The 15,100-nt window shown below is 38.3% G+C and overlaps 1 protein-coding gene across 8 annotated transcripts in view; it reads left to right on the forward strand.

Annotated features, from left to right (window-relative positions):
• The window catches only part of PIKFYVE (phosphoinositide kinase, FYVE-type zinc finger containing), an 87,769-nt gene that overhangs the window by 18,318 nt on the left and 54,351 nt on the right, over nucleotides 1–15,100 (forward strand). For 6 of the 8 annotated variants that reach the window (XM_040476050.1, XM_040476049.1, XM_040476048.1 and 3 more), the window contains 7 exons: nucleotides 4,092–4,299; nucleotides 6,481–6,570; nucleotides 9,067–9,205; nucleotides 10,503–10,660; nucleotides 12,093–12,204; nucleotides 13,128–13,275; nucleotides 13,817–13,984. In XM_040476050.1, coding sequence (XP_040331984.1) covers nucleotides 4,092–4,299; nucleotides 6,481–6,570; nucleotides 9,067–9,205; nucleotides 10,503–10,660; nucleotides 12,093–12,204; nucleotides 13,128–13,275; nucleotides 13,817–13,984 — 1,023 coding nt within the window. Of the gene's footprint in view, nucleotides 1–4,091; nucleotides 4,300–6,480; nucleotides 6,571–9,066; nucleotides 9,206–10,502; nucleotides 10,661–12,092; nucleotides 12,205–13,127; nucleotides 13,276–13,816; nucleotides 13,996–15,100 lie in introns of those variants that run through there. The other 2 variants (XM_040476051.1, XM_040476055.1) reach the window with 2 other exon arrangements.

The raw sequence follows: 15,100 nt of genomic DNA on the forward strand, positions 1-15,100 counted from the left end.
AAATACCACAAACTGAGCAGCTTACAACAACAGAAATTTACTTTCTCACAGTTCTGGAGGCCAGAACTACCATAATGGCTCTCACTCCACAGGTCAGGGAACTAATGTAGAGATTCTGCCATTTGCTGAGTGTGTTTATTCCAATTATATATTTGAGAACTGAGGAATAACGACGGAATAACCACTGAACCCACTAGAAGATGGATCTCAGCTAAAATGCTGTTGATCAGCTGACCTCTGTAAGCCCCTGCTCTGGCAGACTACAGTAAAATGTTGGGTCCCTTGGAATTAGTGTCACTTAAGAGCCAAAGTCCAGTAACTTCCCCAAAGTTTGACTGTTAACCTTTTTCTCAATGCACAGTCACCCCGATAAAAGGCTGTAGGTCCCTTTGGGGAAGGCTGTATACATTTTTGGCAGTGTAGTGGAGTTCTTCCTCAAGGGGACCCAGCCTTCCTGCTTCATTCATGGAATTCTAGGTCTATAAATGGCTCAAGTCTGAGAATTGAAGGGCCATGACTGTTTTTGATTTAAGTTAGACTACTGTCCACTTGATCTAGAGTTCTTCTACAAATCAAGTAAGAATTTAGTGGACTGCCCATTGAATTCGCTTCTAGGAACACCATGATCGATGCCACAGGTCACTTCACTATATAAGTCAGACTATTCTGATTGCTGCTTTGACTCTACTGTCTATTGTGGTATGCATGCCCACCTTGTCATTGGCGATGAAGTGCCATCACTTGGCCCCCGCCACCCTGGGATCTAATGGTCTCTGTTGCATTTAGGTTTTCCAATTCAGTGGCAGCAGTTTTCCCACTGTAATTTCTGACCTACAGAGAACAGTGACCACAAAGCTCTACAGGGACGCTGGGGCTCTCCTCACAAATTTATTTCTCATGGTCATGAAAGGCATAGGCTCCAGATCCTCCTGGGTGAGTGAGCAGGTCTTGCTCACTCTTGACATTATAATCCTCTCTTGACATTATAATCTTCCTATTTCTTTGCATCCCTTCCTTCATTGTATACCAGGGCAGTTCTGGCCTTTCAGCTTCTTTTAGTATAGGCTGCTTTTGGTCCATGTTTTAGCCAGGCAACCAGCCAACCAACCAACCAGACTCTTAGAGCCCTTTTTTTACCCCTCAAGCTACGATATTCCATCCAGAATCTTTGCTTAGTGGGCTCATATCAAAAATCAGCTTGGTCCTACTTTATGTTCTTTCCACTATTCTATATCTTTGATGTGTGCTTCCACACGTATTCCCTGAGTTTCTGTCCCTGTAAGTTTGAAAAATCATGTAGTTCTTTTGGAGTGTAGTGCACCTTCTCATGGGTCACACTATACCTTACCTTTCGGGGCTTGTGGGGACTTGAGTCATGTTATAACTCTAGAAGCAAAGAGGGTAGTGGGAGTGGGTCCTGAGGAGAATAAGCAGTATTTGGTAAGGTAGCAAACTCAGGCCATTTTGGATTTCTCAGGCAAAGCAGGGTTAATCTCTGACAGGGTGCGAAGGCTAAGAAAGGCAAAGAAGACTCAGCAGAATTTTGGGGTTTAGTGTTCCCCGCTTCATCAGGATCTTTTCATATATCCCCATTCTACTTTTCAGGATTCCATTCCTTCCTAATCAGTGCCCTTATTTTAGTAGCAGTCATACTACAAGATTAATAATTCAGTGTGCGTTGTAATTTAGCCACTTGCAGGATGAAACTCTTAGTTTGATTTTCAGCTCTTTTGCTATAGGAGATAGTGGTTTCTTTCAGGGAAGACATAGGAACTTCTAGGTAATTTGTACAGTTCTTGACCTGGGAATTTGACTTCCTGAGGTCATCCTTTTCTTTCCCCCACTTTGTCTAGTGCAGTTAGGAGCAACCAGTCTATCTCATTATACCTGCTAAATTGACAAAAATCTTTTAAGATAGGAGGCCCACCCACTTTATGGAGGGTAATCTTAATGTCAACAGATTGTGTACGTTAATCATATCTATAAAAACCCTTCGCAGCAACAACTAGACTACTATTTGACCAAACATAAAGTTGACACATAAAATTAACCAACTCATTGCGAATGGGATAAGACATGCTGGATGCAATTGTATGTTGTAGTTGTGAATAAACGTAAAAGTACCCGGAATAATGTATGGCACATGGGAAGGGATGAATGAATAGCAAACAGTTATTGGTGTAGTAGCAGTAATATCTCTGTATCTGTCATGTAACTTCTTCATTAGATGTGCCTTTCACCACAGCCGACAGTTCTTTGGTGGGAGAGCTGTCTCCTCGATCTTTGTATCCCATCACATAACACAGGCATGTGTTCAGCAGGCACTTGCTGATGAAGATTCTTCATGAAATGAAAACTTTCAAGTTCAGGCTTGGCTGAACTGTGTTGGTCTGGTCATTTTTATTCTGATCGCTGACTGGTTAAGGGAGCTCTCCTTAGAGTAAGAAACAAACCAAGCCTTTGTTGTGGGAACTTAAAGACCTTTCTGCAGGATGTGATTTCACTTCCTTACTGCAATTCTACTTTGGTCAGCTGATGGTGGTATGTCCTAACACTGTCATTTATCCCAGACTGGAGGTCACTTTTTGTAGTCCTGTTTGCAGTGGATATATTTTTCTTTAGTTTTAATGCAACAAGTGGTATTTAATTTTGCTTAAAATATATGCATAACTTAACAAAAACTGAGCACTACATAGTTGTAGTGTTAAAATGGAAAAAACCTAAAACACCATTTATTAATGTTTATTTATTTTTGAGGCAGGGAGAGAGCATGAGTGGGGGAGGGACAGAGAGAGAGGGTGGTACAGAATCTGAAGCAGGCTCCAGGCCCTGAGCTGACAGCACAGAGCCTGATGCGTGTCTTGAACTCACAAACCATGAGATCATGACCTGAGCCGAAGTCGGCCGCTTGACTGACTGAACCATCCAGGTGCCTCATAAAACACCATTTACTATACTTGGTAGTAATTATGGTAAAAACAGAGTACAGGTGCTTTTAAGAAATCTTCTGTTCCATGTCACTTCAGTTTTCTAATGCTAATGGTGAAAAAAATTAAGGTAGAATTGTTAAATAACATGTTATTTGTGAAGTTTAGTTATCTGACTTTTTTTTTTTTTTTTTTAGTACACTAAACTGTTACAAAATCACATGAATAGTGGTTACAGAAAATCAGGGTAGAAATGAAAACATATTTGGGTGGGGCTGTGTTCTAAAAAAAATTTACAATGTACGAGAGTATTAAATTACCTTGTTTGTTCTCTGAAGAATATTTCATTTCCATACTAACGTTCATTATAAGAATTTCTGTAATAGTTTCACCTATGTGCTTCATACTGTGTGTAAGCCCATTTTCTGTTTGTTTTTACAATGGTGCCCCCTTGTGGAGGCCCCTGTTAGGACTTCACAATGGAGACCTCCGTAATGCTTTCCCCTTTTCCTCTTTTCTTGCCGAGGAAAAATATGTTGTTTTCATTTGTATTGGTTATTTACTCTATTTGAATTTTTTTTTCCTTGAGCCTACTGCCCCTTGTTTCACTTTTAGAATCTTGAAAAATACATTTTTTTTTTTTTTGAAAAATACTTTTTTTTTTTTAAGTTTATTTGTTTTTGACAGAGACAGAGTGCGAGCATGAGCTGGGGAGGGGCAGAGAGAGAGGGAGACACAGAATCTGAAGCAGGCTCCAGGCTTCGAGCTGTCAGCACAGAGCCTGACGCGGGGCTCAAACTCACGAACTGCGAGATCATGACCTGGGCCAAAGTCAGACGCTTTTGACTGAGCCACCCAGGCGCCCCGAAAAATACTCTTTTAAAAATAGAGTTTTCTAGTATCAGAGTGCTATTTTCTTAACTCATTAATAAATATTTGAGGTAATTTGGATGCGTGGGTGAATTTATCATAATGATGGTTTTTAAAATGTATAAATGAGCCAACAAAATTATTTTGCATTTTTAAAACCTCTTTTTTGGTGGTCTTTACTTGAAGACGTTTTCCTGTTACTCGAGTAACTGTTAACCCAAGAATTTAATGTGTTGTGTTAAATTGTTATTGTTATCTTTTGAGTTAATTTTCTTTTTTTGTTTTCCCTCTTAGGGGACCTCCGAGCTTGCACATACTGTAGAAAAATAGCCTTAAGTTATGCTCATTCCACAGACAGTAATTCCATTGGGGAAGACTTGAATGCTCTTTCAGATTCCGCTTCCTCTGTGTCTGTACTTGATCCAAATGAACCTCGAACACCTGTTGGAAGTAGAAAAGCCAGCCGCAACATATTTTTGGAGGATGATTTTGCTTGGCAAAGGTACTATCACTTAACTACAGTTTTATTTATATTTGAGAGCTACAGATAGTCTTGTGACCCATGAGAGCCTTCAGTTAATATTTATCTCCTTTTATTATTTCCTACAAATTCCCCACCTTTTTCTTTGGCTTTCTTCAAAAGGATCACAGAATGTTTATCGTGATTATATTGACTAATTAGGATGTAAGCTCTGCAAGAGGAGAGACTTTGTATCCTTCTTGCTCACTGTTCTACCCACTGGCACCGAGAACAGTGTAAGGTGTATATGTGATCTTGATAATATTTCTTGAATAGGCAACAGAAGTTATTGGGATTAATGATTTCTTTTTGTTTTGCAGTTTATTTATTTTGAGAGAGGGAGAGGGGGAGAGAGCACGGGCCAGGGAGAGGGAGAGAGAGAGAATCCCAAGCAGGCTCTGTGTTGTCATAAATCTTGAGATCATGACCTGAGCTCAGATCAGAAGTCAGGTGCTTAACCAAATGAACCACCCAGACGTGCCCTGAGATTAATTTCTAATGTAGCTTTCTTAGAGAAACAGAATGCTCTTAAGGTTTGTTTTTATAATATGTGTAAATGGAATTATATTGCCTTCCTAAGGAACATTTCATGTTTTTCCATAGGTCTAAATATGCTACATCGTCTGCTAGTGAAGGATGTTTTTAACTTTTAGAAGTTACCTGGAATTGTTTGAATTAGAATCATAAATTCATCAGTTTCTGATTGTTTTTTGTTAGCTAAGTTATATTCTTATGCGTAACAGTAAATCTGGCCATGTCAAATAGCTTAGAGTTTTAATTAACTTCTTTCTTACAAGTTATTTTGTCAATCACCCCTTAAAGGTATGAGGAATTAATACATAACTAATGAAGTTAAACAGAAGTCAAGAATTACTATGTTACAGCTACATTCTATGTGTATGAATCTTAGGGACATAATGTGGAGCACAAAAGAAAGGCCCGTATATAACAGTGATTATTTATGAGGTTCAAGAATATACAAAACCACACTGTCTAGGTATACAAACGTGGTAAACTTAAAGAAAAGGAACAAAATGCTATATACAAAATTTACAACCATAGTTTCATTCAGAGCCCAGAGGGTAACAGGATTGGGTAGGGGAATATAAGCATCTCGGAGTCAGTGCTAATGGTGCATTATTATTTGTGGCATCATGATTCTTTATACATTACATGTATTTTATAAATTTTAAAGATTGATTCTACACTTAATAGAACAATAAAAAATGTAGGAATTCTTAGTTCTTGCTTACATTAGCTAGTAATGCCTTTTAGTTGTACCTGGCCCTATTGTGTGAGCCCAGAATTGGCAAGTATCATCTAATAAACCAGATTTTGAAAGCTTCTTGAGAGATGTAGGATTAATGTCAAAGGTAGAATAATTTTAGTTCTGTGCTGATTGATGTTCATTCTCTTTTTGGTTTTCTCATCTCTGAGATAGGCACTGCTTTCTCCTTTTGACAGATGTAGAAGCTGAGGTTCAGAGAGATTGAGTGATGGACCCAAGTTCATACAGCTAGTCAGATGGAGAGCCTGCACTTGGACCTAGGTTTTTCCGATTCTGCAGTGCTATTCCAGCGGGTTATGGGGACTGAGAATAAAATACTTGAATTCAGGATTTCCCCCCAAGGTCACTTCAGTTTTGTGTATATGATTGATGAAGGAGTGCTGCGAGTACCCATCCAAGCAATGTATTATTTTAAGGGCATACTATATACTTAAACTACCAGTCTTTTGGCATTTGATGCACTTAATGTAAAAAAACATAGTTTCTACCTTAATTAAAATAAATAAAACTGATGCATAATTTCATCATTGCAGGGGAAAACAATCAGCTTTTATTAAAAAAAAATTTTTTTTAATGTTTATTTTTGAGAGAAAGGGAGACAGAGCGCAAGTAGGGGAGGGGCAGAGAGAGAGGAAGACAGAATCCAAAGCAGGCTCCAGGCTCTGAGCTGTCAGCACAAAGCCTGATGAGGGGCTCCAACGCACGAACCACGAGATCATGACCTGAGCGGAGCCGAAGTTGGGCGCCCAACCTACTGAGACACCCAGGCGCCCCACAATCGCCTTTAAATGTTAAAGCACTTCATTGAAATTGGATTTGCTTGTTACTGTCCCAAAACACAAAAGCATCTCCATATTTTTCTACTTTCTTTATAGTTTGATTCATCCAGACTCCTCAAATACTCCTCTTTCAACAAGGCTTGTATCTGTTCAAGAAGATGCTGGGAAATCTCCTGCTCGAAATAGGTAAGCTGCCAAATGAAAGCTGTATATTCTGTGTTTGAATTTTTCTTTTTTTCATAGTAATGAGAAGAACAAACAGATGAAAATGGGTGAGATTGATTGTTATACTTTCTTAGCTCTAAAAGCTGAATTAAACTGTTGTTTTCCCTTTTGCTAGTTAGCTCTGGCTTACATTCTCTTCAGTATCTCTTTTCTAGTATTTTCCACTGGCTTCAGATCTTGGAACCCACAGCCTCCTCTTTCTTCTAGCTTAGCAGATGGCCTTATTTTCTATCTCATAGGGAAGAGAGGAGGTAACAGATGGGCACTTCCTTAACTCTTACCACCACTTACCAACTTGATTACATTTAGAGCTCATTTTTTTTTTTTTTTTCTTTTCTACCTCTTGACCAAGCTAATTCTCCATTTGTATTCTGGATCCCATCCCTGCTCATTTTTTATTAATTATCCTATTGATGTTTGTACATTAATAGTCATTTTGCTGACTTCTTACTGTTAGCATTTAAACAAACTCAGGTCACCTGTTAAAAACAAACAAAAATTTCTCCATTATGGTTCATCTCTAGGGCCTATATTCTCAATTATTTCCTTTCTTCTTAGCCAAAGTCCTTGAAATAGTTGCCTGTAGTCATTCTATACCTGCAAACTTCCTCCTCAGTTTTCACCTTACTAGATCTTACTAATGTTCATACCTCTTCACTGAAAATGCTTTCTTTTTTACAAGCTTAAGTGTTGACTAAGTAGTTATAAACCTGGAGAACTAGACATCTGAATGACTATGGTTTAACATACTTTCAATTTGTTCTTTGGACAAGTATCATTAAGTACCCATAAACTAGATAGTGGAATACAGCAGAGAGTCAAACACAAAAATTGAAAACACAAATAAGCAATAAAGCATAGGGGTAGAGGTTGAGATGTTAAATAGTGAGGTCAGGGAAGACCTCACTGAGAAGGTGCCATTTGAGCAAAAACTCAAGGATGTGAGGGAATGAACCATGTGGAATGTTCACCATGTAGAAGAATGTACTGCAAAAACAGGAAACGACAAATTCCTAGAAGGAGCACACCTGGCAAAGGGTAACAAGAGGTCCCGTGTACCTGGACTACAGTGTTCTTACAGTTAAGTGTAAGGACTTTGTCATTTACTCTGGGTGAAATGGGAAGCTACTGGAGAGTCTGTTTTAAAAAACTTAAAAAAGAATTTTTTTTTTAATGTTTATTTTTGAGAGAGGGAGAGAGAGAGAGAGAGCATGAGCGGGGAAAGGGCAATGAGAGAAGGAATTAGAGGATCTGAAGCGGGCTCTATGCTCACAGCAGAGAGCCCAATGCAGGGCTCAAACCCATGGATCCTGAGATCATGAACTGAGCAGAAGTTGGAGCTTAACCAACTGAGCCACCCAGGCGTTCCACCCCTTAAGTTATTTTAAAAGGATGTTTATCTTTGACCTGGGGAGAGCAGTTTTTCAGTTAACACCTGGTTTTGAATGGCAGCCTTGTTATTAGCTGAGTTCTCTTAAATTACTTAATCTCTGATTCTTGATTTCTTTATATGTAGAATGGATTTACTAGTACCTACTCCATAGTGTGCCTGTGCAGATTAAATGAGTCATATAGTATCTATCTTACTGTAGATGCTCCTGCCTTTTTATCCTTTACATAGAAGCTAAAATTTGGGTTCAGTTTTTCTAAGTAGATGCTAACTAAATTTCTAGCTATAATTTTTTAATAAATAGAAGCTTGCTTGATGCTGTTGATATTCCACTTACAAATCATTTATCTGGTAACTTTGCCAAGAGACAAAATTAAGGATATTATGTCAGAATATAATAAGAGAGGAAACAAATTTTCACTCATTTTTTAATTGATCAAATTCAAAATATAATTGAGGATAACAACACAGGTCTAATAAGAAGAAAGGAATTATTTTGGGGGTAACATTTGCTTAGTGGGGTTCAAAGTTAGTATTTTATCAGAACATTATAGATGTTCATCTAAAGACGCTCTTAGTTTATCAGGTATAACAAAAACTATTTAGTCTGTAGGCCATAGTTTGCTGTCGCTGATCTGCAAGATTATTTTTGCATTTAGTCTGTGATTCTTTATATTTGTCAGCTAAAAAAACAAAAACAAACAAAAAAACCGCACATGAATTTTCAGCATTTTAACAAGAATTTGTATATGTTTTCTTTGAAATATTACTGATATATGAACTACATTTGTCATTACTCTCCTGTAATCTTTCCATAGTGCCTTTCCTTTACACTTATTCTGAAGTAGTTTTAAACTAACATAGAAGTTGGAAATACAGTATAGAGAATTTTTAGATAACTTTTCTGTCAGCTTCTCCCAATGATAATATCATACATAGCCATCATAACTGCATTTAAAAGTACCCTTAATGTTGCCAAGTAAGCATTTATTTAAAAATGAATTTTCGCTGTAATTGATCGATGAAGAATTTACAATTGTGTTTTCACTTTTTGTTTTTATTTCCAGATCAGCCAGCATTACTAACCTGTCACTGGATCGATCTGGCTCTCCCATGGTGTCTTCATATGAGACATCTGTCAGTCCCCAGGCTAACCGGACATACGTTAGGACAGAGACCACTGAGGATGAACGCAAAATTCTTCTGGTACTGGTCCAGTATCTTTGACCCATTGCTAGTTTGAGCATGAAGATTGTTTATTTTATTGATTTTTCTTTTTAAGAAACCTACAAAAAGCTACTTAGCATATAAATTAATAGAGGAAATAAAGTTTTTATTATAATCACCTAAGAAAGTGGTTAAGCATTGCATGCTCATATATTTGTATTAGTATTTGCTTGACCCCTTTCATCTGGGAAGATCAGAATTCAGGTATCTATATAATAAGAGTTCCACTTTTAGTTAGGTCCCAGATTGCTTTTAAACTTTGAAAGATGTTTTGCATACACATGAAATGCTTTGCGTACATTTACTATTGTATGTTTATATGAGATAATAATCAGTTGTTTATTGAATTTATCTGTGTGTCAGATAACCGTGTTTCATCCTGTGAGTGACTTAAAGAAATGAAAATGGCTTCTGTTCTCAAGCTTACAATTCAGAAGGTAGAATTGAGGCTGATGGACAGGTCCCAAATAGTAAAACAAGTAATACTTTAATAATAAGAAATACAAAGATCCTTAGTAGTGAGGGAGTCAGGAAAGGCTTTCAACTGAAGGGCTTGACCCGGACCTTGAAGGATGGAATGGATTTAGGTAAGACAATGAGGAAAATAAATCTTATTTAAAGGTGTGACAGAGTATAGAGGTGAAAAGGAACATGACATTTTCCATGGACCAAAGTAGGGTTTATTAGTTAGGTGAGGTTGGGGGAGAGATTAAGTTAGAGTCTGTGGGCAGTGAGAATGAAAGTTACTTGGGGTCACCTGGTAGAACATGGTGGGTGAATTCAGCCTTTACAAGTTTATTTTTGAATCTGTAGGTGCTGGGAGTGTTTTTGAGCAGGGAGTAATGCACTGAAGGCCTTTCTTCAGGAAAATTCACCAGACAGCTAGGTATAGGTGAGAATGGTGAGAAGCTGGTGGAGTGAAGGCCACAAGAAACAGATTAGTGTGACTGATGATTGTGTCCTCTCCCTTGCCCTGTCTCCAGCGAGGAGTATGCAGTGTTGTACTTAGATAACTAGGGGACTGATCATACACGCCATTGACTGAAAAAATTGATTAGGAATGGTGGCTTTTAAGACAAAATGTTATGTTTGAAATTAGATGAGCTGAGTTCAAGCTGTTCCCCATGCACATGTCATTTCTGTTAAATCAAGGGAGTTAGCTCTGACAAATTCAAGTTGAATTTCCTTTTATGAGTCTAAAAATTACAGGAGAGAATTTGAAAAGGTATGTCATATCCTTCTCAGGAGTAAGTATTTGCTTATAATGTGATTTTAGGACAGTGTTCAGTTAAAGGACCTGTGGAAGAAAATCTGCCATCACAGTAGTGGAATGGAGTTTCAGGATCACCGTTACTGGCTGAGAACGCATCCCAACTGCATTGTGGGAAAAGAATTAGTCAACTGGTTGATCCGAAATGGGCACATTGCTACAAGGTAATGTAATCTTAAGAAAGACTTTTTGACATTTATTTATTTATTTATTTATTTATTTATTTATTATGAGGCTATAACATTGAGATATAAGTAAGAGGAGCAAATGTTGTGTTTTGTGAATAGGGTGCTATTTGTTTCTGCATTTGGTGCTTAGGGTGCTAATTAGTCACCCCTTCTCCCTCCTGGCTTTTAGATAGTAGCAAATAGATGCAAGGAGCCAAATGGGGTTGCAATTTACCTTATTTATTAAAAGCAGAAGTTTGTAGGGGCGCCTGGGTGGCGCAGTCGGTTAAGCGTCCGACTTCAGCCAGGTCACGATCTCGCGGTCCGTGAGTTCGAGCCCCGCGTCGGGCTCTGGGCTGATGGCTCAGAGCCTGGAGCCTGCTTCCCATTCTGTGTCTCCCTCTCTCTCTGCCCCTTCCCCGTTCATGCTCTGTCTCTCTCTGTCCCCAAAATAAATAAACGTTGAAAAAAAAATTAAAAAAAAAAAAAAAGCAGAAGTTTGTAGTAATTCCCACAACACAAAGCTCTCTGATTAAGCAGGATGGGGGAATGTAGCTAGATATTAAAAAGCACAGTGGATTCTCCTGCTACTGTTCCCTAATCTGGACATTACAACCTATCTTGGGAATTGAGTCCATAAGTCATGCCTGGAGTGTCCTAGCTCGCCTCATGATTCATTTGTGAAGAAGAGACAGGTCCTGTTACCTTTCAAGATATCACATCCCTAAGCTGTTCTACTTGATTAGATTAGCTGTTGCTCCTTTCCTGGGAAGAAACAAGTATGTAGGAAGAGAGAGTAAAAGGGTTAGCAGTGAAGCCCTGGGTTCCAGTTGTGCCTGTATTTCTCTTAGTTTTGTGCTTTTACTCAGTTTATTTAATCTCTCTGAGACTTAGAGCTCTCAATTCCAATGTGAGGAAAATATATGGTCCTGTGAAGAAGCCCTGAGGATATTATTTCATAATATGGGCTAAAGAGCTTTATAAATTGTGAAATGCCGTATAAATAAAATGTGTCTATTTCATGCATTTTTGTATATATATTTCATACCTATGTCTGTAATACGTGGTATTGTCATCTCATCAAGACTGTAAGCTCCTTGAGGGCAGGAACCATGTTATCCTTTTTTTTTTTATTCTAGTAAGTACAGAGGTATGCTCGCACTGAGCACTTGAGCACTTCATACGTGTTTGTTGTAAATAAAATTAGTTTTTGGTAGGACTGCCTTATCAGCAGGTTCTCCTTTATTCTGGTATCTGGAAAAATCTTCTAATATAGCTCCAGGTCTTGCTTCTTTTACCCCTCACCTCTCCATGGACCATCTGAAATTTCAAATGATTAGAATGGAAAGAAAATTCATCTTGTGTCTCATCTTGTACCTGTGAAATTATCCTAACTTTTAAAAGTTTTAATTTTTTGGTCTTAATTCAGGGCACAAGCTATAGCAATCGGACAAGCCATGGTCGATGGACGTTGGCTGGACTGTGTCAGTCATCACGACCAGCTTTTCAGGGATGAGTATGCGCTGTACAGGCCATTGCAGGTAGTTTTCCGTGTCCGCCAGTGAGCACATAGCTCGCTTGGGAAGTCTTTCGTGATCAGTGGGAATAAAAAGTAGTTGAATTACTCACAGATACATTTTCCTAACATGTTTTCTCTGTTGTTTGAAAGTTAAACACAGGTTTACTTGGTAGCAGTGGTATGAAAAACCAATTGGAATGAGACACTTTTCAATTGGTATGGCTTTTCTTAAGCTTGACCCTGTATTATCGTTGCCTGTTATTTACCTTTAATGGTTTTCAGTTTTACTGTGCCTGTGGTTTCAGGACTAAGAGAGAGTATATGTAATTAAATGATTGAAAAAATTTAGTATCACCCATGCAGTAGATTTTGATGCATTAGCAGTATTGTATAGCAATGGTAAAATGATGGGTGTGTATATGTCTTTTAATTAGGGAAGTGGAAATTATTTAAAATAGAACTTTTTAAGCAGATAAGCTTTCACTTTTGGTTTATGTTAATTTGTTGTGTATAATGTACCTTTGTGAGCTAAAAGTGGAAACTCAAAGGTCAGAAAAGACAAAGGTATGGTATTATTTGTTAAAATTTAACAGTTGCTTTCCAGAATATGTCCAAGCATTGACATAGGATTAGAATAAATTCTAAGCCATGTTCACTCTCAGGACTAAAAAGGATGAAATGAAACACTGTAAAATCTGTATATTATGTTCTGCTCATAATGTGCTGCCTAAATCTACTGATTAATGAGAATTATAATTTTAAGAGTGGAATTGTCAGCATAATGTTGGTTTGCAACTTAGTTTGTATTAATTAGCTTATTTTTATGTAAATCTCTTTAGTGGTTAGCTTTGTAGAAGTATTGGGCTAGCGTTTATTTGTAGTGTGACAGCCTCACACCGTTGCCGTTGAAAGTGAATGACTTGGCTTTTGTCTTGATCTTTCCAGAGTACAGAATTTTCCGAGACCCCTTCTCCAGACAGTGACTCCGTGAACTCTGTGGAAGGACACTCTGAGCCATCGTGGTTTAAAGACATAAAGTTTGATGACAGTGACACGGAACAGATAGCTGAAGAAGGTGACGATAATTTGACTAGTGAGTTTAAACTTTCTAACATTTTAATTTTTATGACTCATTACTGTGTATGTCTGATAAAATGAATGTTTTGTTTGTTTAGTTGAAAGAATCCTACTTTAAGTATTTTGGCTCCAACTAAACGTAAACATCTGATAGCAATCCTTGTTCTAGATACAGTATTTTCTTAAGAAACCAACTTGTTAGGCTACTGGCGTTTTCAGATCTTGCCATAGTCTCTAGTTTGCAGCAGCTTAAAAATAACTCTGAGCTAATAATATCGCAGCAGACAACTTTCTCACCTCTTCACTATGATATCAGACTTTCTCTCTGCAGAACCTCCAATATATTTCTCCATTTAAAAAATTCATTTTATATTTAATATGTTCAAATTTTATTAAGGCTACACAGAAGTACGTGAAAATACTGTATCCATTTTGGTATTGCACATTGGGCTTGTATATTAAAAAAACATTTTTCTCCTTTCCTCCAATACCCTGATGAAACCCGTTTTTACTCCCCTCCTCTCCCTATATTTCTTTCCCCTCCCCAACACTAAAAGATTCTGCCAGTCCTAGCAAGCGCACATCAGTCAGCAGTTTCCAGTCCACAGTGGACAGTGACTCAGCCGCGTCCATCAGCCTGAACGTGGAGCTGGACAACGTGAACTTCCATATCAAGAAGCCCTCCAAGTACCCACATGTGCCCCCTCACCCTGCTGACCAAAAAGGTAGGAGGTAGTCACCGTCTGGAATCCAAGCACAGGCTGGAGAGCTGGGCCGTAGGATCTCACGCCAGCCTGTCCTTCTGGCTTCGTCGGTCCCACACGGCGGAGGGGACGTGGTGTGGGTTTTGTTCCACCCTTTCTCATTTTCCCCACACCCCCTCCCCACACTTTTTTTGGTCGGTTCCTTTTATTTCTCGTTTTCTCCCTCAGTACCACCACACCCAATTTAAATAAAGCTTGTAGTCTTTCAAAGGAACTACATCAGACTGCTCTTCCCTGTAGCATAATGTGCAACTTCCAAGGTGGCATTTCTTGGCATTTATAACATGGACGTTCTGCTCTATTCATTTCTCTTTCTTTTTTTAACGTTTTAAAGCCTATATGCTTGTGCTATTAACCAGTAAGTAGTATTTCACTAAACCTTTTCAGGTGCTTGAACTATATTCGGTGGGGGGCAGGGGGATATTCACACATTCCAAAACATCTTTCTACTAGAATTTAAAATGCTTATTATGGAAAGAACAGACCGAGGATGCAAATTTATTTCCTGATATCATTGTATTTTTTACATGGTTTCTAACTGTGAAGAAGCTTCTCACAGATATTTGTTTGCGGGGAAGGATTGTGTTGATCATACTCGCACGTGTACTTCCAGGCCACGTACTAGTTGTTATTTCCCTTTGTTAATAAATATCATTCTTGTGTCCACCTCAGAAAAAATGCTTGTTATGTTTATGCCATATTTGTGAAAAAGTTTTCTTCTCTGAGTGATACAAAATGAATGCATTATTTTTAGCCGTCTTATTTGAAGCTGTATTCTACTGACTCACAAACAATAATGGCCATATTCAAGAGACATTTGGTATAAAAGGAAAAATAAGGTAAAGCATTGCTAAAATCCATTAGTGGCAGTACCTAAGAAATGAAATGCTTTTTTAAAATGGATGTTGAGGTTTACTCTTTTGGATATAATTAAAAGCCAAATTTGAGGTGCCTGGGTGGCTCAGTCGGTTAAGCATCTGACTTCAGCTCAGGTCATGATCTCATGGTTTTTGGGTTCGAGCCTGCATCGGGCTCTGTGCTGACAGCTCAGGGCCTGGAGCCTACTTCAGATTCTGT

The sequence above is a fragment of the Herpailurus yagouaroundi genome, unplaced genomic scaffold (genome assembly GCF_014898765.1).
Source record: "Herpailurus yagouaroundi ecotype Mexico unplaced genomic scaffold, PumYag 140, whole genome shotgun sequence".
Taxonomy (NCBI): Eukaryota; Metazoa; Chordata; class Mammalia; order Carnivora; family Felidae; genus Herpailurus; species Herpailurus yagouaroundi.